Raw genomic sequence first — 22,048 nt, forward strand, 5'->3', positions numbered from 1 at the left:
GATGTACCTGTTGCTATAAAACATATAGCATATATAAAAAGTACATACAAAGTGACGGTTGTGATGTGGGTGACACGTGACCCATACTACCTTGGCGACTGCAGTAAAAGGCCACCCTGATATAGCATATATGTCCATTCATGCAATGTATCACTTAACATTGTTTTCACGTAAATAACTCACTTCCAAGGTGTGACGGCTTTTATTTTATCGTGGCGTTGTACCACGATCCATTACAACCCTGTCTCTTCTCGTACGCTGTCTCGGTTGTATTTCATCCTTTGGTTATTGTGATATTAGGATATGATAACATGAACAGATATGGGTGCCTGCAATGGATTCATTAGGTTTACAATGTTTCGTATGGGGAAATATTGCTTTAGATGTGACACGTTTTGGTTTTCGTCTGACCTTTTGAAACAAACTAGTAATTAAAACCGAGGTACCACCATATTCAAAACTGCTTTGCATTGAATATCAAGATAATTACTTTGAAGTCTAAAGGTGAGCTATTATCAATGGACTTTCACAAAATTCACCTCTCTATCAACTTTTTCGGGGCTTTGTTGCCCTTAAACCCTACAATTTGGAAGCATTATTCTAAGTTATGTCCACAAATCTGCTTTCTTTGCTGGGAGCATTTAGCACTCAGCACCGCTCTGACAGCTCCTGGTTCTCCTCCCAGCTGACGAGGACTGGCAGCGCCCTTCTCACCCAATTAGAGCTGACGTGGTCCGACCCGCAGATCCCCACTCGTTTGCTTTCAGAACAGACTTTGACCTCTGGGCCTGCAAGTTCTTTGCCAATGTGAAAGCTGTCTGTCTCTGACTGGGGCATTTTACATCAAACACCCCACTTGTGAAAGTTGATAATGCAGAGTTTTGTCATTTTATCCTGCCACTGGTCTTCAAGAATGTTGCGGTACCATACAAAGGCTAAACATCGAAGCGCTATATTGCAGAGCTCACACAGCAATCTTCATTTTATATAGCTTTAATTAAAAAATTGTAATGCGCAAAAGACCACTTTTCACCTCTGTGCTCACCTGTCACCTGATGATCATATAAAACAGCCGCTTGGCAGTCTTTCTATTAAGCTCTTAAGCCTTTTAAAAGGAAATCAAAGACCCATTAACAGTCTTCTGTCACAAGACAAGTCGTAGTAATTCTTCACTGAACTCTGACCCAGGCTGCACTCTGTCTTTCTCTAGCTTTAATGGCTGTGACTTTACTGCCACACACACACACACACACACACACACACACACACACACACACACACACACACACACACACAACCAAACACATGGCCATTGCTCACAGTTCCACCAACACAGATCAATGCTAGCAGAGTGATCATCTCCATCTTGATAGAGGGACAAAGCCTTCACTTCCGACAAGGAAAGAATGACAACACAGACCGAGGATGCTGTAGAAGGAGATGGATAAAGAGCAAGACAGTGAGAAAATAATACAAAGCGTGAAGAAAGACGGTCAAACCCAGGTCAGGACAAGTGTCTTCCCTCAGCAGGTGTGACATCTATATCTCTCGCTATCGACAACTGGCTTAACTAAGAGCTCTGTTGTTGGGGAGATGGTGAGCGACTGTTCAGCGATAATGGGGAAAAAGTCAAAGTAAAGGCACAACATCGTAGCTATAGCGAGGGATTATTTCCATTATCCATATCAATGTTGGTTAAATATATAACATGCATAGATGAACCGTATCTGTGATGAATGTGTTATGTGTGATATCAACTGTGTCTGAGACTAAATGTGCACACAAAATTTTGACAAAAGAAAGAAATTACATCCTACATGCTATATACTGAAGTAAACTTTGTACTAATAGTAAGTGCTTGCTGGAAATGGTACTACGTGAGCTTTAGGAGTGATCACATTAACTTTATTCATTCAAAACAAAGCTTGGTTGCTAATTCAATTTATTGGGCCAATGACAAGGAGTGACTGGTGCCACTAATGCCAAGTGATAGTCTGTATATTATTAAAGATTAAACAACTAAGATCCTAAATTTGGACAAAAATGGGTCCTGAATCAAACCCGAGTCATATTGTGTTCAATTTATTAATCGCAGTCCAGATTTAGTCCAGTGTACATTAAAACAACTTGATCCCTCTTTAGATCTCATCTTGGTGTTCACCAACCAACGCAAAGCTACTTACACGCCTCATTTAGCTACAATCCGTATTAATTGGTGCTGCTGGCAGTGTGCACGCCAGCTGTGTGAGCATTTGCTTCCTCATTCCATCACACATAAACACACACACATGCAGATGAGTCCATCAATCGCACACCTCTGCTCAGCTGTGTGCGATATGAATCAATGGTAAATCTCCAGGCTTTGCAATGCGGAGTCCAAACATCACCTCTTCCACACGGCAAGCTCAACGCCACCTGTGTCGGGTTTGTTCTGTGGGAGGCACGGGCAATGCTGGAGAACAGGCACAGCCGGGGGCGATACACATCCCTGAGGTAAGTCTTTCATTATGGATGATGTTTCCGCCAAATTATTTAGACCCTGAGTCCCAGCAAAGCCTATGCCATGTAAAAACACATACCAACCAAACACACAGGTCCGCTGAGTTACACCCAACCCCTTTCTCTACTAACAGTGACATTAATCTAGTGTGATTACCAAAGTGTGAGATGTATTCTAAGCAGTTCGTCCCGCTTCTTTGTTTTTAGGCAAACAAAGGCAAAACCCGACTGAGGTGGATGCCCTCTTTAATTTGTGTGTCTGCGTGATTGTGTCCCTGAGAGGCTACTTGTAGTCTTGTTAGGAAATTGACAGAGGTCATTGTTAGTCCTTTGGCAATGTCTGACCTTGGTTTAGAGACTGGAGAGCCACTTTAACAACACACACCACCGGTGTACACCTCCTGTTCATCTGTTAAGAGTTTTAGACTACTCAAAAGACAATTGAGAATCGATTCTTCATGTTCTTGTTCTCATGGGGCTAGATAATTAGCACAGCAACCAAAACTACTGAATTGTCCCCCGAAACATCCCTTGTATGGACTCACCAAGGCTGAAGAGGACCAGGAACTTGAGGCAGACAAACTCCCGTTGGTCCATTTGCAGAGATCGTAGTTTGGCCACCAGCTCCTGGGCGTGGCTCAACAGATTGTTGAGGGTGGCCCCCGCCTGTGATGCGATCACTGCAAAGTCTACCTGCAAAATTGAAGAACGAGCAATTTGAATTTATGTTTATCAGGTTTTCTGCAATGATCAATAACAAAATGTGGCGCTACATAACGATACTTCCTCCTCCTATTGTATTTTTGTCAAAACCAATTGTAGCGTTCCATAAAGCAATAAAATCCAAAAAGATAGATGGAGGATTGATAGATACGGGAGTGCATGCTATATTTGCAGCTGTAGCATATTTGTCAGGGAGGCAAGTCCTTAGCTGCCAGTCACAGTAAACAGCACCATATTAAATTTTTATATTTATTGACAATTCATTACCATAATTGACTGTGCAAGCGTTTCCAGGGAAAGGTTGATGCAGGTGTTCCCCAAAGGAGGGTCTGTGGGAGCTCCAACTTGCAATTAAAAACGCAGCAAGATTTCAAACGTATGTACTGAGAGGGTAGTATGAAGCTTACACGTTCAGGCCAACCACGGTTCTTACCTTGCTCTGGGAGGTTTGACAAATTTGGCAGGAGATGTCATTTAAAGTCCAATCCACTCTAACTCACCCTTTAGGGCTAATTATTTGACTGGTTTGTACTTTTTTTTTTTCGAAAGGTACAAGAATATTCCCAGCTGTAAAAGTCAAGACTCAAGGATACAAAAGTAGGGGTGGCAAAGTGAGGTGGCACCCCTAAAGAAGAATAATGTACCTGAATGTTTTATTCTGAGAGCGCTCCATTCCCTTTCGTCCCCATTGTTACCCCAACTACTTTTGTCCCTCCTCTTCTTCCCACAATCGCGAAGGTGAGAGTTATGGCTCAAGCCAGAAGCAGACGCTGCCCCCTTTCCAAAGTGTCAATCAATTTACATAAAATCAACTGTGCATGAAATAACTTCGTTGAAGGATTGGACTGTTGATGGTGATGCCTTAGGTTATTGCCTCCTGGCCTAAAGTACAAAGAGAGGGGAAACCACTATAACGCCACTATAGCGGAGTTAGCACTAACCCCAGTGACCTGCATATCAATCAATCAATCAATACTACTTTATTATACCTCCTGCAGAGACATGCTGGCTAAATATATAAATAAAGCTTCTGATTTAAACCCTGAACCACAATGAGCGGAAGCATGTGAACAGTGGTGTGAAAGAAAAATAAATATGCGACTGGTTGTCGTTTAAATTCCATGGACACCAGCAGTGTCGCGCTGTCAAAATATCATACAGTGTTACCATATTGGTGCTGCAAGGCCTTGCTTAATCATTCAGCAGCTCAGCCCATTTGTCATTTTATCTTTGCATGCATTTTAATAAGCTCTAGTCCATGTTTGATCCTATGACAGGAAAAAGAACTAGCCTCCTTTCTTCCCAAGCTGAAAATGCACATACAGTTGCCACTAGGTTGCTGACCCTGAAAACGACATTCGTGTTCACTTTCTTTTGGGACTAGTGTAAAGTTAAATTATGGGTGCGTCTGATATCAGCCAGCAGACAAAAGAGTAGACTTGCTGTTGCACTGTTCTGTTCCCTGCATAAAGATATTTCTTATTTATCTATCGTTATTTTGTTCTTCTGTCATCACATTTCCAGATGTTCCATAAACTATACCAAATTAATATGCTTGTGATTAGTAAATTCCAAGCAAGGTCCCTTTTTATGACAACACTGCTGAAATTATAAAATAATCCCAATGCAAAATGCATTTGCTCTGTTTTAACTAAATTTGCCATGTGCTCTATTCACAAATGTACTTGCCCTCTCCAATAGCAGCTGTTCATTAACCAAAGTATGCAAACGAAACCGCCGTCCGGTGACTACCAACCTTACGGCTGCATTCTCTGTATCAACTGCCTCCGCATCTTCACCTCATCATCACCTTTTCCAGCCCGATTGTGCTCCATTTTTTGTCAGTCGACTCTTCATCATCTGACACTGACCTCTGCCTCATCACATGAAAAAACATACGCCTACTTTCGCTTTACACTGACGAACAAAGGCGCCATTATGGGCTTCGGAGGATGCTGCTGTTTTGCTCTCAGAAACTAAAACTGCTACGATGCTCCCTCCAACAACGGCGATTTGGGACCCAATTGAACCTCTAGCTGGTGGGACGACGTTGACAAGCATGTCGTTATTTTGGCGTGAGAATGTTGGCATGACAATGACTGACTGTGCTTCCTCGCCTGCATGTTGAAAGTGTCCCTGTTAAACTGTATATGCTTGTTTTGTGTTACATCACTACGGTCGTGGTGACAATTAAACAAGGACAATTTGCCAGACACACAATTATTTCAGCAATGATGGCGTCACAGCTGATGGAGGTCTGTCGTGACCGATAAAATGAGCTACACTTCACAGCACAGCCGTGATAATCAACATCTGCTACATTTTATTAAAGAACGTGTTTCGTACAGTTTTAGGTGTATATTCAATACATTTTGCTGATGAATGTGAAATGGACTACTGAACAGTCTACATTGAGTACGTTTGCATGCAGTCAAATAACCCTATTATAATCGGGATATTAGCAATAACCCGGTTGCGCACGGCCAAACCAGTAACCGTTTTTTAAAAACCTGAATATTACCCCTGGGTTACTCCGAAAATCGGGTTATGTATATGCCTATCGGGATATCCGATCAAAAGGAACATTAATTTGTGTTCTGCGCATGTTCTATTCGAAAGGAATCTTGTGTCTTTGGGAGGAACTACTTGTAAAAATGACGACACGCAAAACCCCACACTTTTGGACAACCCACCTTGTTACTGCCATGTTTGTTATTGTGCCATCTATGGAAATGACATAATCGGCGGTTCTGATTGGCTTAAATTGCAAGCGGTCCATGGCTGCAGTGCCGCCATTAGGTTGGCATGCTCATGGCAGCCTGTGAATTTGTTTTTGTGCAGACAGAAGTAGTTTTAAAATGCCACTGTGTGGATGAAGTCTTTTTTGACATCGGAGAGGGGCAAATGTGCATTTTGGAAAATGTCTGTGTTCATGCTGACATGACACGACCCAAAATAATTTGAGTTTATTTGAGTTGAGATGTTGCTGAGAACCAATTGATGGTTTTAGGTTGAAGAAATGAAGCTACACTTAAGTCATTTTCAGGGTTTGGAATTCTTTGACTTACCTGTTGGCCAGTGACCAATAAAATGGAGCCCTCCTTGGGATGTACCACCTGCCTAAAGATATGGTCGAGGATGAGGAGTTCGCTCCAGCAGTTCTGTAGAAGTTTCATCTGGTCGTCGACCTGTTTAGAAACATTAAGAAAAACCCATAAGTTGCTTGATACTTTAGGGATTATCCCCATTAACTTCAAAAGCAAAAGCATCAGTTAGCTTGTAAGTACATGTCCACATTAGCTGTTTTCAGTGCGGGTGTGCTCATTGGTCTTTTTCTATTGATTTACTTTCATACCGCATATTGTTTTGTGGTCTTGTACAAAATTGAAAAGCACACAGTCCAAAGTGTGTGTGTGAATCTTTCCACATTCAGTCAGTACTTTATTACGTGCCTCTTTAACAGGTTTCTCTGTTTGCCCATTGCCAATAGTTTCTGAGTGATCCCACAGGTTATGATGATTAAGACCATTTCTTTTTTTTTTTTTTTTTTTACGCCTGCTGAATTGCAGCCGTTGGCTCCCATGGACCTGCCAGGTGAGCTTTGGAAGCAGGTCAAACAGTGCACCAAAACAACCTCTTCCATTGTAACAGACAGCCTCTTCCCATGCCCGGCCATGTTAATCATTAGTCCGCATGGGGAGACTCAAACAAAAAAGACCACTTTGGGATGGATGGAATGAGGAAAATAGCTGTGTTTGTGCTCTATGTTGTGTCATTAGAAATAATGTATCCTTCTGAGTACACTGTGGTCCTTTGGTGTAGAGCGTTAGTATGTGTCTTTTCCTGTGTGAGAACTTGATGTTCATCACCAGTATCAACAACAGTGCGTAGGACGAGGAATGTGGATCGATATTAAAGGCTGGCTACACGAGCAGGTGCGAGCTTGGGCACCATGGGAAGGAATGTCTTCTCGTTTGTATGCGGTGGGGAGCACACACAGAGATCTATTTGTTGAACTCTGCGCTGACTTTGGGTTGTAATTGTAATGTCACTGCCAACACTTTATTATGTTAAAAAAAACATCACCGCAGAGTTGCCAACTCTGGAGTCTACAGTTGATTAGGGTTATTATGACTCGTGATTGGTGTTCAACATAGTATGTTTACCTTTCAGTAAGACATAACAACGGGTCTGCCACGGCTAACACTTGGTAGAGCCAGATAACAAATGCTTCCGAGACACATTATACACCTGAGTAGGCTTCTGGTTGTGATGGTAACCTTTGGCCAACTTTCCAGAGTTTTATGTGGCTGTTTCATACATAAAATAGTGCTGAGAACACACAATTGGCACTGCGGTGTTAGCATGTTCTGCTTGTGCTTGTTCTGGTTCTCTTGTCCAAACGTGTGCATTGTTAATTGGTGAAGGCTGATTGAAGATTAGGTAGATAGGTATCGATGTGAATGTTGTCCATCTCAGTGACTCTCAGGAGATCAGTCTAGGATGTATCCCAACTCCTGACCTAAGTCAGCTGGCATAGGCTCCAACTTGTATGGATGGAAGGATGAATGAGGATGAATAGCACATTTGAATAATACTGGATGAAATACTAAAAGTGAAGTCCTGTCTGGCACCTGTCAGTTGTCAAGTTTCTGTGACCTTTTGGATCAGTATTCTCGACTCGTCTTCTCTACTTTCTTTACACCAGTTTTGTTGTCCCATATTGGAGGCATCTGGAGCTAAAGCAGAATTCGAATGCCTTCATTAAAACCATCAGAAGGCCTTCAAAGGAGGCGTTTCTTTGAGCCACCCAGCGATCCTCCTCTCTCTGTCCCCCCAAATCTAAAGACCCTGGAAGCTAGTGTAATTGTGTGAGTGTGTAAAGGGACAGGCATATGTAAGACCCAAGCTCTTCAAAAGCCAACCCCCAACACCACCACCACCGCATGTCACCGCTGTTACCAAGTGGTGGGGTCCTCATCAAAGGGTTGTCCTGACTCTGCTTGCCTGAAAGCGCCTCTCTGACAAGAAAAGCCCGGGTCATCAAAGGGTGGGGTATGGCGGCGGGTGATAGCAGCATAGACGAGGGCAGGGAACACCCGTCTGCAAAAGGGAGACCGGTGACAGACAGCCAGGCATGAAGGCGGCCCAGGGATCGGTGTTCAGTTTGCTGACCTTTCAAGTACCAGTGACACAAACTGTTTCCTTGACAAGCTCTTCCTTTTGCTCCGTCAAATGAGCAACATTCTGATCGTACAAGATCCTTTTCCTGCACCCGCAGATAATATGAACTCACTGACATCGAGTCAGACACTTTATTTTGTATTTCTATACTGGCAGGTCGCACACACTATCTCTGTGCAGAAGATGCGGCCAAGTCAGTCAGTGAACGACTGGCTGATTGCCAAGTACTGATTACAACTCATAGCTCTTTGATTTAATCACAACATAACACCACAAAGTTCAAATCACAGTTTGTTTAACCTCTGTGATAAAACGTATATTACTTATTTAGCCGTTGAACACTTATCTCAAGATGGTGGAAATTTAGATAGCACGCAAATGTACCTGACTTTTGCAGCCGTAAAGAGAACAGTTGCAGTCACTGTGTTGCTATCAAGATTCCTACGATGCTTAAGGGTTGATGTCCCACTACCCTGTCATTAATGAAGAGGAAATGACAATGGAAAAATTAATTTAGATTTACAAACTTAAAAATGGGTATCATTGGATAATTTTTCATGATTTTGCATGATTTGTTATCAAAGCTAACCCCATGTTTCCAATAGATTTCATCATAAAAATCAACATTTCTTACAATATCATTTCTCGCACTATATCAAGGTTTGATTATCGCTCCCTCCCTATATAGCGTTTAAAAAAAATAAAAAAAATAGATGATCGCTGTGTTGTGGCCACTAGGCGGCAGTAATTACACAAAACATTGAGACATTAGCTTACATGACATTACCTTAACACTTCATGAAGTCAGCCACGGCATGTCCCACATGATAGAGTGGGAAAAAAAAGTTCTCCTCTCATCCCGTGTGGAAGTGGTAAGTTTTTGACTTCTTAAGTTTAGAAGAAATACATTTGAGGCTAACCGGTTAGCTCGCTAGCTTGTCAGCTCGCTACTTAGTGGCCGTCTTGAGTCCCTGCAGTAGAGGTGCGCGATGTAGTGTAAACAATGAATAAAAGCAGTGTCAAGGTGACCCCCATCGGGGGGCCCGCCCCACTATTTGAGAAGCACTGCTCTAGGGGTGTTATTTCATGTCTACAGGGCTCTAATAAAGTTAAAAAGCGTGTTTAGAAAGTCATAAACAGGTTTTTTATGCTTTAACTACAAAAATATTCCATTTATTAACATCGAGTCTTATATCGTGGAAATTCATTTGTTGTGGCTGGGTCTGGAACCAATTCACCGCTATAAATGAGGGACGACTGTATTTTATACTTATTTTATACTTCATACTCTACTCATATGTCAAAAGCTTTATTAAAGGTAATTGGCCTCATTTAGTCAAATCGTCCTAGAAAGCGGAAGACAAAAAGACACAAAACCCAGTCCTTGCCTTGCGGTGAGTAGAATAAATGGAAGTATATAAGGTCCTCAGTTCATGAATGGAACGCTTATGATGTAGAAATGTAATTCCATTCATCAGAGGTGTCCTTGCGTTGAAATTAACGATAAATGACTCCCCATATTTATTTCCCGGCGTTGTTTCAATCACCAGTAGCTCCATGCTATTTTAGAGTTGGCACAAACCTGCACAAAAACATCCATGTTTACAAACGTCCATACCCTTTTTGCTTGCAGTGTGCGCACTGAAACAATCCAAAGTTTTTGGCTGTCCTTGAATTGTAACAGTCTCGGAGCAAAGACTACCTTCGCACAGCAGAAAACAAGTTTCTGACAAAGCTGACCTCGAAACCTAAATTGAATGTATTACTTTCTATGGCCTTAGCTACTCAACATTATCACCAAAGAAGAGGGTTAGATAATCCAAGCAGAGATTCTTTGATTCTATGAGATTCAGATTTCTATGCACCGGCAATGAAAAATACATACCCTCCAAGAAACCAATTTAACACCTTGATGATCATTCAACTGCATGCGATCAATGCTGGGATCAATCACTTAGCCCATAGGTTTTGTTCAAACCACTGGCTAGGATTAATGGGATTTTCCAGAGGTAGAGAAAGAAAGGAGAGCAAGTCAGAGGGGGTATAAAAATGCCAGACTGAGAATGAAAGAATGAGAAAAGACGTGGGGGGAAATTGAGGAAATAAAAAAGTGATTGGGAGCAGACATTGCCGAGCAAATGTAAATTAATTAGAATTGGCGCATTCAAATACTCCCCGACAAACGTCATGTTTATTCATAGCCCCCTGCCAAGAGTAGAGCAATTATCACGGGGTGCTAAGTCAAAACAGGCCAGGGTGGTAGAACCTTACCCCCTTTCTTGTGGCCTGGTCTTGGTATCGTGCCACGAGCATTGTTAGGCGGCGTGCAGTGTAGCGAGCTTTAACGAGTGTGCACAGCTGGATCTTGTTTTAATAAGTAGTTCCATTTTTGATGTGGACTAATGAACACATTAATGGAATCTCCTTCTGTGGAGCTTAATGAATGGAGAAATTCATGCTATTTGCTTTTTTTTGTTTGGCACACAAGGAGGGGGCTGCATGCGGAGATCCCGAGCTAATCTGCCTCTAACCCGTATAAACAATCACGGTGCTGCTCTCTCTTCTGGACAGGAATCAATGCTGGCTTGAACTACTACAGGTGAGGTTTGAAGCCGACTTCAATGCTGCTGTGTGTCGAGCTGCTCATCCTTTGGTGCTGTCCTATTCCAGCATCTGTTCGCCTTGAGCCAAAAAGGCCCGTTATTCACCTGGGAACTCGCATTAATTCACCTAGAAATGGCGCCTGTTGTTCTACGAGTGTTTAATTATGTTTAATCATGTCTTGCCTGCTTGCTCACTTCCAGTGTGGCCATTTAATTAACTAACCCTTTACAGGGCACATATTGAAGACAATTATACTATTATGTGTGTGTGTGTGTGTGTGTGTGTGTGTGTATATATATATATATATATATATATATATATATATATATATATATATATATATGTGTGTGTGTATATATATGATATATGGTATATATCATGAATGCTGAATCGCAAATGTGTCTCCATAGGGAGGGAAAAAAAGCAAAACACAGGATTGTTGCTGAAATGTCAGAGGATAGAAATGATTACCTTTGCCCCGCCTCCTAATTTCCCCAAAATGTCTCCTTGTTTATCATGGCATACAGTCCATTTGGGTTTCGATCCAACAACTGGTCGGCTGATAAGAATGCTGGGAAAGTGAGCAGCTGGCACCGTCGGGGGTGGGGGTGTGGGTTGTAGATGGTGGTTTGAAGCAGCGTTCAGAGGAATGATAACATAAACGACAGTACGCTTCGCAACCAAGACTAAATGTGTATAAATATGCAATATGCGATAGCCAGTAAAATCTAAAAACATATTTAAAAAGTATATATGGGGTGGCATGGCTCAGGTGGTAGAGTACTCGTCTCCAACCTGAAGGTTGCAGGTTGGATCCTCCGTCCTCCCATGATCACATGGAAGTATCCTTGGGCAAGATGCTAAACCCGCAGATGCTGCGTCATCAGTAGGTAAATATGATACCAGTGTCAAAGCGCTTAGAGGTAGAAAAGAGCTACACAAGTGAAAGTAAACAAATGAAAGTAACCATGTGATGTTCCTTAATGGAACTTGTTAAGCATGCCTTAACACCCACAACACCCAACAAATTCTGAAGAAGTCCCAAAGGAGACTGTACTTCCTGAGAAGACTGAGGAAATTTGGCATGTCCACCACAATCCTGAGTTGCTTCTACAGATGCACCATCGAAAGTGTCCTTACCGCCTCCATCACTGTTTGGTACGGTAACTGTACAACACGTGATAGGAAGGCACTCCAGCGGGTGATCAAGACCTCACAGAACATTGTTGGGGCAGCCCTCCCCTCACTGCAAGACATTTATACATCTAGAGTCCTACGCAGAACACACAACCTCATCAAGGACAGCACACATCCACAACACTCATTATTCACACTCCTACCATCAGGCAGACGCTACAGGAGTTTGAAGTCCAGGACCACAAGGCTGGCAAACAGCTTTTACCCACAGGCCATCAGGCTTCTCAATGAAGCACTCACACACGCCACACGCAACACACACTCATAGCACTTTATTTATTTATTTATTTATTTGTATTATTTACTTGCATTAATGTCTCTTCTGTTGTTGCTTAATTTCTTGGTATTTATGTATATGTGTTTATGTTTCTTATGTTCTTATTCTTTCTTGTGTTTTTCTTTCTTTTCCTTGGGAGAATGAACAGAATAAGATTTTCATTGCATGGTATAACTGCTGTTTTACCATGCACATGACAATAAAACTCTCTTGAATCTTGAATCTTGAATCTTGAATCTTAAACTAATAAGCCAAACCACACCACACCACACCACATGTAGTAGTGCTACTGGACCAGCCAGGACACCTCTCATTGTTTGTGTAAATAAGCTTATTAGACACTGGTCACATTGTTTAAAATACATACTTTGCATTGTCATCGGTGTACCTGTCTACTGAAGAAAGCCAACATTCTCGCCGGAACACATGAAGCTAAGCTGCTGTAGTATCTATTGGTTGCATGTGTGTTGAATGAGGCGTCTCATTAGAGTGAATGAATACTGAATGGCGAGTTTGTCTGAGCATACCGCAGCGTGTGTCCGAATGTGTGCGCGCTCCCAACGTCTGATTGATAATACCTGAGAGCGTTTCCCACGGTGACCGCGCGAACTGACTCTGCGGGCTGACATTTGACCCTGAGAGCGCGTTTCTTTCGATTGAGCGCGTTCACTTCACCTCATCTGTCCGCACATCCTGACATCCTCACTCGTGCGTTTAGCTTGTGCAAGGTGGACGGGCGATGGATGGACATAGGCGGCCCCCCCCCCCTCCCCAGTGTGGCCCATGCAGACACAGGAAATGCATGTGCTTACGTCTGCAAATATCCCAGGAAGTTAACCATAGTTGCAAATCAAAATAAATGCTGCAAGTGTGGCAGAAATGTCCTCACAACCAGCAGTGAGGCTGCAAGAGAAACATGGCGTGATATTGACGAGACAGGAAAAACAAAAATATCACTTTGGGCACGGGTGTTGGTGCAGGAAGAACATCTCGTTTCGTCAAGGCCACTGGTGATGTCAACAAGCGTTCCTCTCCATGCTCAGCATGAGAGTTTGAGACTGAACCAATTCTGGTTTGTACTTAATGCATATAGATATAAAAAAAAAATCAATAAGGTACCTTTGAGGGACAGGTCATGAATTTTACATTCAAGCTTTTACACCATTTGATGGTTTCTTCACTTGATACATCTAAAACACAAAATTCGGTGCTAAAATATTTGGATAATTTGATTGGAATTATGTGTAAATACGTGAAATGAGACCTTGAAACAAAGGAGGCATAAGTCTTTGTCGTTGTCTCATTCATGCAGATGGTTAAGGCTTAAAGGAATGTAGCTTAGTCTTTTTTTTTTTTTATCTTTGCACACTGTTGTTTTCAGGATACCTTCAGAAGACAACCTACCCCCCACAACACACACTCACAACCCCATACACTTGAATCTTAAGGCTTAGAGCTAAGAAGCTATCAACTAATTATCAAAAACACAGAGAGGCCCTAATCAATTATTCACATGAACATTAGACCACTAATACACATGCAGCCCAGGGATGTGTAGCTCCCAAAAGTAACCCTTCCTTGTCTCTTCCTTCACTCCAACACACACACACACACACACACACTTGAATGTAGACATGTCAAAACCTGGAGACGTGCATGACAGGAACATCCATATATATTGTATGTATGTATGCCTTTGCACTCTCATGTCTACCAACCCCCCATTCAACGTCCGACACGTAGAAAATGCATCCAAAGGTAAAATTACTTGTAGTAGTAGTAGACTGTACTGATCATAGAAATCCTATTGATCCATCACAAGCAGACTCCCCAAGCACACATACACGTGGCTTAATCCTCAGCATTAAGCCTCAGCCATTGGATTTTCATGCTGTGCAATCATTATATGAATTAATGCTGCAGTTTATTGTGTATTGTTGAGTGAGCCCAGTGTGAAAGGTAGGTGGGTCTGAACATGACACGGTGCAGATTATAGCGCGTGTGTTAGTTAAAAATGTGTGTGTGGTGGGGGGGTTGCATTCACTTTATTATCCCTCCATGACTCTTGACAAGGGTGAGAGGGGATTTATGTGCATGTATGTATGTAAACGTGTGTGCTTTTGTGTGTTTGACTTTCATTGACAGACAGTGGGAAATGACCCCATAATGCTCGTCTGGCGCGTTAAAGGGAAAAGGAGTCCGGAATAAGAGGAGACAACAAAGACTCTCCCCCTTCCCCTCTTTTGTATTATTCAGAACGGTAGGGACATTTTAGCAATCCCACTCACACACACACCCCAGCCTTAACGCACGTTAAAATGCATAGACTTGAAATGGTTTTCCTTTAGACAGTAATCCCTCGTTTATCACAGGTAATTGGTTCCAGACCCGGCCGTGATAAGTGAATATATTCCTTATTTGTAAATGGAATATTTTCATAGCATAGAGAACCTGTTTAGAACCTTACAAATATGGTTTTTAACATTATTAGAGCCCTCTTGACATGAACTAACACCCCTATAGTCACCTATAAATTCACATTACCCAATATAGTAGACATAAATAAGACTTGTGCTTGTGTCTGTTGCTATGTGAGCGGCGGACAGGAAGTGACGTTAGTGTTCAGAATTGAGTTTCATCTTGCTGCAACACGGTCGCAACAGTAGCCCTTGTTTTTGTTAGAGATTATTGTGCCTATTAGTAATTGTAATAATAGATCATTCAAACCTGCAATACAAATGTGATCAAGTCCGGTGCTTGTGTGTCACTGAACATTACAGTAACATTACTGACACCTAGTGACTAATATTGAATACTACATCAACGTCTTTAAATGTGTCTTTTAGTTCAATTAGCCATTTTTATATTGGAAATGCTCAATTTAGGAAAAAAAAAACATATCATTAGTTTAAATATGCTTGTATTTTTTACTAATAATTTGCCGTATTCAACCAGCCTGAGTTAATAATTAATTAATTAATAATTAATTTTTAAAAATCATGATAGAGTGAAGTTGTGAAATTCAAATGGCGAGGGGCGACTGTACATGGATGCATTTTTTGATGGTTCGTAGGTGTGGGTGATGTGTTACGCCGACGATAGCTGGCACAACTCCAGGGATCACAGCCCCTGATCGGCAAATTAAACATGTGAATGCGCTAATTAAGCATTTCCGGTGTTCCCGCTTTGATATGTAAACAATGAGAGGAAGACAAGGCCTCCGAACCACGCGACAGCAAAGCAGATGGAGCGCCACATGTCCCCAAGGTGCATCACCTTGTGTCTTGTGACAGATGCTGACTTAAATGCATCTGTATAGAGCCGCACACCGCCACAGTATGAGAAGCCTGCTGTCCAAGCAAGTGCAGATCAACAAAGGAGGAGAAAAGCCTGAGGGAGGTTGAGACAACAGCTTACTACCTTACCCTCCTCTTGTGTTTTTGTTCAGCTTCCCTGGTTCATTTCTGGAGTTTTAATGGTGATGTCAACACCTTTCACAGAAATTCCCCTTTCAGCACATTAGATTTATTGCTCATCATTGTTTCACCTTGCTTGAAAAGTGTTTTTTATGCCTCTCTGAGACAATCCGAAAAGAACGTGGAGCTGTAAAGTCCTTTATTAGTGCAATGCTTTTATTCCTCATGTATGGAATCATTTATCCACTGCTGCTGCCAAGGTTGCCGTTATGGCGTTTTTGGGTGAAAAGCAGAGAACGATTGACAGGAGGAGTCAATGATGTGAGACTCATAAAATGACCTGGTGTAGCATTAAAATAAGTGGAGAGAGAGAGAAGGAAATTAAAAGCAGCAGAGGAAGGAATGCTAAAAGTAGGGACAGCGAACAGGTGTCTTTGTCCTACTTTGCTGGCGGCGGTCGAGCCATTTTCTCCACGGCTCGTTGTTGGGCGTGAGGCCTCTTTTGAAATTTCTCGGCTGTCGTCGCAACACAAGCATTGCATCTAATGTTACTCCTATGGAACTCCTGTGTGTTCATGTCGTGAGCCATCTCACTCGTTGCATGTCGCATGTGAAAGCTCTCCACCGCCATTGTCTCTCGGAACGCCCTGCACCGCGCACACACATAACGGCCCAAAGTTTCCCCGCTCCCTGTCAAGAATAGACAAGCCCCAAATAAGCATCGAAAATAGACATCGGAGGACAACTGTTGACAGCTCGGTGACGAAAGAAGCAGAGACGGGCACAACCTCTTGGCAGGCCGGATTACAGCCACATAATTGAGGCCATGCAACATTGGAACATAAGACGCTAGGTGCAATTCTTGTGTTTTTTTTTACTGAGGCGAAAAGCCCATTGAAGCATTGCGTTTCAGTGTCAGAGTACATCGTGAGGAACAACAAGATAAATCAATGCCTTGAGCTGCAGAATGCTGTACAGTACTCTGTCTCACATACTACCCAAGCCTTATGCCACCATTAGATTAGTTCTTCTTGAGCAGGGGTCTCAAATTTGCCGTGGAACCCCAATTTTGTGGCCCCGTTCTTTTATATTTATGTTATATACAGTATATTACTACATACTACTACTACTAAATACTACAGACATACCACTAGTACTATATAAACAAAAATATACAGTACTTTGTGGCAATCTGAGTCCCACAAATGCTGACTGTGTCGCTTAAATTGGCAAGCAATGGCCAAATGAACAGGGGGTTTCTAGACAGAACACTTACTACAGTACAATCACGGTGCGACCAAAAAAAAGCACAGCACATGTAGCAAGTAAGTAAACCCACAGAGGACGACTACTAGTACTATGATGAATAATAAACAGCAGCTAAGCTACCACTAAACACGCAACTTTAGACACTTTTACCAAAATAAGTGCCGCAAGGCATGCTGGGAAGCCAGACACACTCCCAGTGACACTACAATATGTTATATTTATTTATTTTTATTTTTTTTTTAAATACCTGAAACCCTTGTTTTGTGGAATACTTGACGCGGGCCAGCTGCACCCAGACTCTCCCTCCAGCAGCCCCCAGGTAAGACAATGTGAAGTCATTATAAATGACACTTCCCGTACATCCTGGCAAGATTGAATTCAATAGTGTTTCTCACTTTCTTGATCAAATTTCATCATTCCTTAGCCCCATGGCATGTTATGTAGCTGTAGCACCAGTGAGTCAGCAATGCATGCTTTGTTTGGGGGCTTGATTTCGCAGAACAATACAGTACAGGGCAAAAGGACTAGTTTGTTTCGTGCTATACTGTACTAAAACTGAGACTGTACAAAAATCGAGGAAAAAGTTTGGAAAGATTTTCAAAAATATCCAAAAACCGGGACGTGCAAAAACTATTTTTTGCATAGTCTTGCATTTGTAGTGTATTTTTCTGTGGAAAATGTAAGCAAAAATGTGGTCTCGGTTTACGTACGTTTCCCGGTTAGCGTACAATATAGCGCGTGTCTAGCTGGGTTAGTAACTGTGTGTGTGAGTCCACTTGTGTTCGTAATGTGTTTTTTTTTTTTTTTTTTCTTACCACATCCCTGAATTGTGTTAGCAGGGAAACGGGAACCAGAGTACATTGTCCCACAGTTCCGTCGCCTGTCTATGGCGTCATCAGCGGTTGACTCTGTAGTTCTTTGCTAACTAACGCTGTTATGCCACAAGTCTCAGCTGTTCTTTTGGTCATGGCTTCAAAATAACCCACAGCAGAGCCAAAGAAAGTTGCAAGTGCCGAAGACGGTGAGAAACATTGATTTCAAGGAAAAACATGAATGCGGCCACCGTATGGTTTAAAAGTTCATTTATCCCTTTCATTTCCCACTTATATGCATTTCAGATGGTTTTCTGCATGTAAAAATGAATGGAATAATTGGATTTGCATTATTTCTTCTGGGAATACTTAATTCGGTTAGTTTTGGATTGAGTCGGACCTTTATGCTCCGACCTTTATGATTTACGCACTCAAAATGGCTGTAAATGAATAAATCACCAATCTTTAATTGTTTTCTACAAGTAGTTAAACTGTCTAAGACACACGTGAGATGCGAGAAGGTGTAAAAGAGAAAGATAGATTAGCTGACAGGTTTGCATAGTTATGCACGGTGTGTTTAGTTTAGAGGTTGAGGGTCAGCATAAGGCTACAGCAGCCACACCTCGGCCCCTCTGACCTCCAGGAAACCTTAGAGCTGCGGGCTATTTCCAGGCAAAATGCCACCGCTTCATTTTGTCTTTGTAGTTGTCTTGACCACGCGCTGCCACCCCCATACCATGCCCCACACAGCCTGCCTGCGCTCAACCAATGCCGCTCAAGCCCGACACATTTTGACTGAAAATTGTAGAAAATGTTGACAGTGTGTGTGTGCGCTAACCCTGACCCCCGCAAAGATGGTGAGTCCTGGTGAGAAACACTTCAGCTTTTGTTTTGTTAGAACATTTAGAGCAGCTCAGAAATGTCTTAAAAATGTAAATCAGTCAAATCAAAAACCAAAGTTACAAAAAGTGATGGTAAAATGTGTGTCTTCTACTAATTACATTTCTATTCACATCAAACCCTGCTTGGAAACACAGGGTCAATTATGGCAACTGATGCTCTTGGCTTAGAACATTTAGAGCTGGTGGCACTCAGCAAAGATGAATGTACATTTAAGATGGCTCTTAGCTACAAGTGGAGTGGATAAAGTTGCTGTGTTATTTTGATGGAGCAGGTGTTTACATGGCGTTGAGTTAATTTGTGAGAGGCCCGAGCAACTAAATCAACACCCTCACATCCACTTTGTTTACCCATTTTCTTTGTCTCTTATTTTTGCTTCCTCTCCCATCTTTCAAGTGCTCCCTCCCCCAGCCCTGCTGATTTGACTGCCAACTTGTGACAACAACCGTACAGGACTGTAACCATCTCTTCACCTACGTCAGCACATTAACAAGCGGGATGACCTGCCAATAAAAAAGGCTTTTACCCTGATCGTCCCCAAACAAGACTTAAACGCGACCTGCTTTCTGCCGCAGAAAGCCCAAAGTGCTCACAAATGTGAATAAGGCTGCGTTAACTTGCCGGAAAATGAAAAAGTACAGCAGATGGAGGCATTTTTAGCTTTTCTTTTGTTGCTTCATTAGCAATGCTTGGGAATGTGGCTAAATTGGAGAAAGGCGGAGATGGATGGAACTTTAAAAAGGCATCGCTCCAGCTTTAGCTGATGCAACACTTTCACGCACATGCTCACTCACCTGCACATTCTACTGAGCTCCAACACAAAAGCTGTATCAAAAATACAGTACTGCCTTGACAAATAAGTCACCTGCACTTTTAATAAAACTTTTAGACAGGTGTTAATTTACTTTTCTGTTAATTATGTGTGTTTTATATTACAGTCGGGGCTGCACGGTGGCCAAAATCTGGTAGATCTGGGTTCGAATCTCCATTGGGCATCTCTGTGTGGAGTTTGCATGTTCTCCCCGTGCGTGCGTGGGTTTTCTCCGGGTACTCCGGTTTCCTCCCTCATTCCAAAAACATGCATGTTAGGTTAATTGGTGACTCTAAATTGTCCATAGGTATGAATGTGAGTGTGAATGGTTATTTGTCTATATGTGCCCTGCGATTGGCTGGCGACCAGTCCAGGGTGTACCCCGCCTCTCGCCCGAAGTCAGCTGAGATTGGCTCCTAGTGAGGATAAGCGGCATAGAAAATAGATGGATGGATATTACAGTGGACTCTCTCACATTCGTGGCGCAGCAAAGTCTTGAACATTTTTTTCCTCCAAAAATGGCATTTTTTCTGCAGAAAAATACCCTTCATTTACCCTATTTCAGTAATAACTACATTTATACAGCATACATGAACCACTGTTAAAAAAACCCCCCACCATTTTTACATTCATTTTTACATTACATACGCTTCACTGGTCATGTTTGTCAATTGTTGAGATTTCGCACAAGTGAAATGAGTGAAATGTCATTAATCCATTCCAGAAGGTCCGACTCTAACCAAAACGTACTCTTAACTCAATTTTGAATTTTCCTGTAAGAAATAATGTAAATCCAATTAATCCGATCTAGAAAGCCCAAAATGTTAACCCAAAAGAGGTTTTTATAGTTTTACAATTCTAGTTTTACATGCAGAAAACAATTTGAAATACATATACAGTGCATGATGAGTGTAAGAGATAAATGAACATTTAAGGTGCCTTATTGATTATGGTGATTATTGCCAAAGACACGATGTGGCAGCAAGAGCAACACGACACCACCTTCCTGTTTTGCCACAGTAACGACATACGCAAAATTTGAGTGGTTTTGAAACCATGATTGAATTCACCAGTGTTTCTCACCTCAAGTCTTTGTTTTTCTTTTCAATGTACATGCAAAATAACCCAAAAGTTATTGGGTTATTTTGTTGCCAACATGCCAACAAGTTGCCAACATTTGATAAAGAAAGCGAGAAACACTACTGAATTCAAGAAATACCACCAAGGTGGTGTCCTCGGTGGTCTCGCTGCCACATCATGTCAGTAGGCACGGGCCGGTTAACAGTTTCAGGGTATACCACGGGATCAAATAGTCATTGTTTCAAAACCACTAACTTTTCCATGATACCGTTCTTGCCGTATGAGAGAAAGTGGAGGTCCAGCGCAGCCACGACATGGAAGTACTTTGTCACGTCCTCTGTTATTCCTCACGGTCGGAACTGGCTTTCGATGCATTGAAATCACGGGCATGGTTTGTGTTGCCAAATGTTGGACGTTAGCTGCCTCGTTAGCATTGAGCGGCACCGGTACAGCCCCCGCTTTGTTGCTCGACATTTTACTCACGTTGAGGGTCACCAAAAGTGGAGATGTGATTCAGAACGAGACAAGGTTCGAGGATAAGTGGTATGAACTGTTTCCTCTCCATTTAGCAACAGTTGCTTCAACAATCACATGACCCGGATACGGAAGTGAAACCGGTGAACGTCTTAACTAAAGTATGTTGTTGGTCACCGCAATTCATTTATTATTGAGAAATAATTCCTTTACTTGTTATTCATTTTAAATACACCCAATTCTGTGCTGCTTATTCTCACTAGGGTTGCGGGAAAACATGCAAACTCCACACAGCGATGTGCGGAGAGTCTCCTGACTGTGTGGCCAACATGCTAACCACTGAGCCACCATGTGGCCTCACTTCCGTCATGTTCTACTATATTGTTTAAAAATAACTGTTCAACAGAAAAGTTTTTTTCCCTTCTTTTAAATGAAGACATTTAGAGCTGTAATTATAATACCGTGAAGCTGGTATAATTTTGCTAAGGTTATCATACCATCAGAATCTCATACCGACCCATGGCCAGTCAATCAAAACTGCATTATTGTATTGAAATGCCACAAGGTAATCATTCGTACACAACAGGTACTCTGTGTTTACTTTGCACCTGCTCTGAAGGAGAAGGGTGTTAGTTACACGTGAAAACAATGAAGATATAAAAGGTAATGGAGAGAGGAGGAAGAGGAAATACAGTTGAGTCATTTAGCGGAACTCTATACTTTTAATGACATACTTTCATCCCTCATCAAAGCAACAAGTACATGAGCAGACTTTGCTCATGTTAACCTCCTGTCGCCTCCT

General features: G+C 42.1%; 1 protein-coding gene across 1 annotated transcript in view; it reads right to left on the reverse strand.

Annotated features, from left to right (window-relative positions):
• Nucleotides 1-22,048, reverse strand: part of nr5a2 (nuclear receptor subfamily 5, group A, member 2) — a 67,069-nt gene that overhangs the window by 22,056 nt on the left and 22,965 nt on the right. Inside the window, exons 5-6 of the mRNA XM_054788796.1 lie at nucleotides 6,291-6,410; nucleotides 3,045-3,192 (exon numbers count right to left, since the gene is read on the reverse strand). Coding sequence (XP_054644771.1) covers nucleotides 3,045-3,192; nucleotides 6,291-6,410 — 268 coding nt within the window. The remainder of the gene's footprint in view (nucleotides 1-3,044; nucleotides 3,193-6,290; nucleotides 6,411-22,048) is intronic.

This window comes from Dunckerocampus dactyliophorus, chromosome 10 (genome assembly GCF_027744805.1).
Source record: "Dunckerocampus dactyliophorus isolate RoL2022-P2 chromosome 10, RoL_Ddac_1.1, whole genome shotgun sequence".
Lineage (NCBI taxonomy): Eukaryota > Metazoa > Chordata > Actinopteri > Syngnathiformes > Syngnathidae > Dunckerocampus > Dunckerocampus dactyliophorus.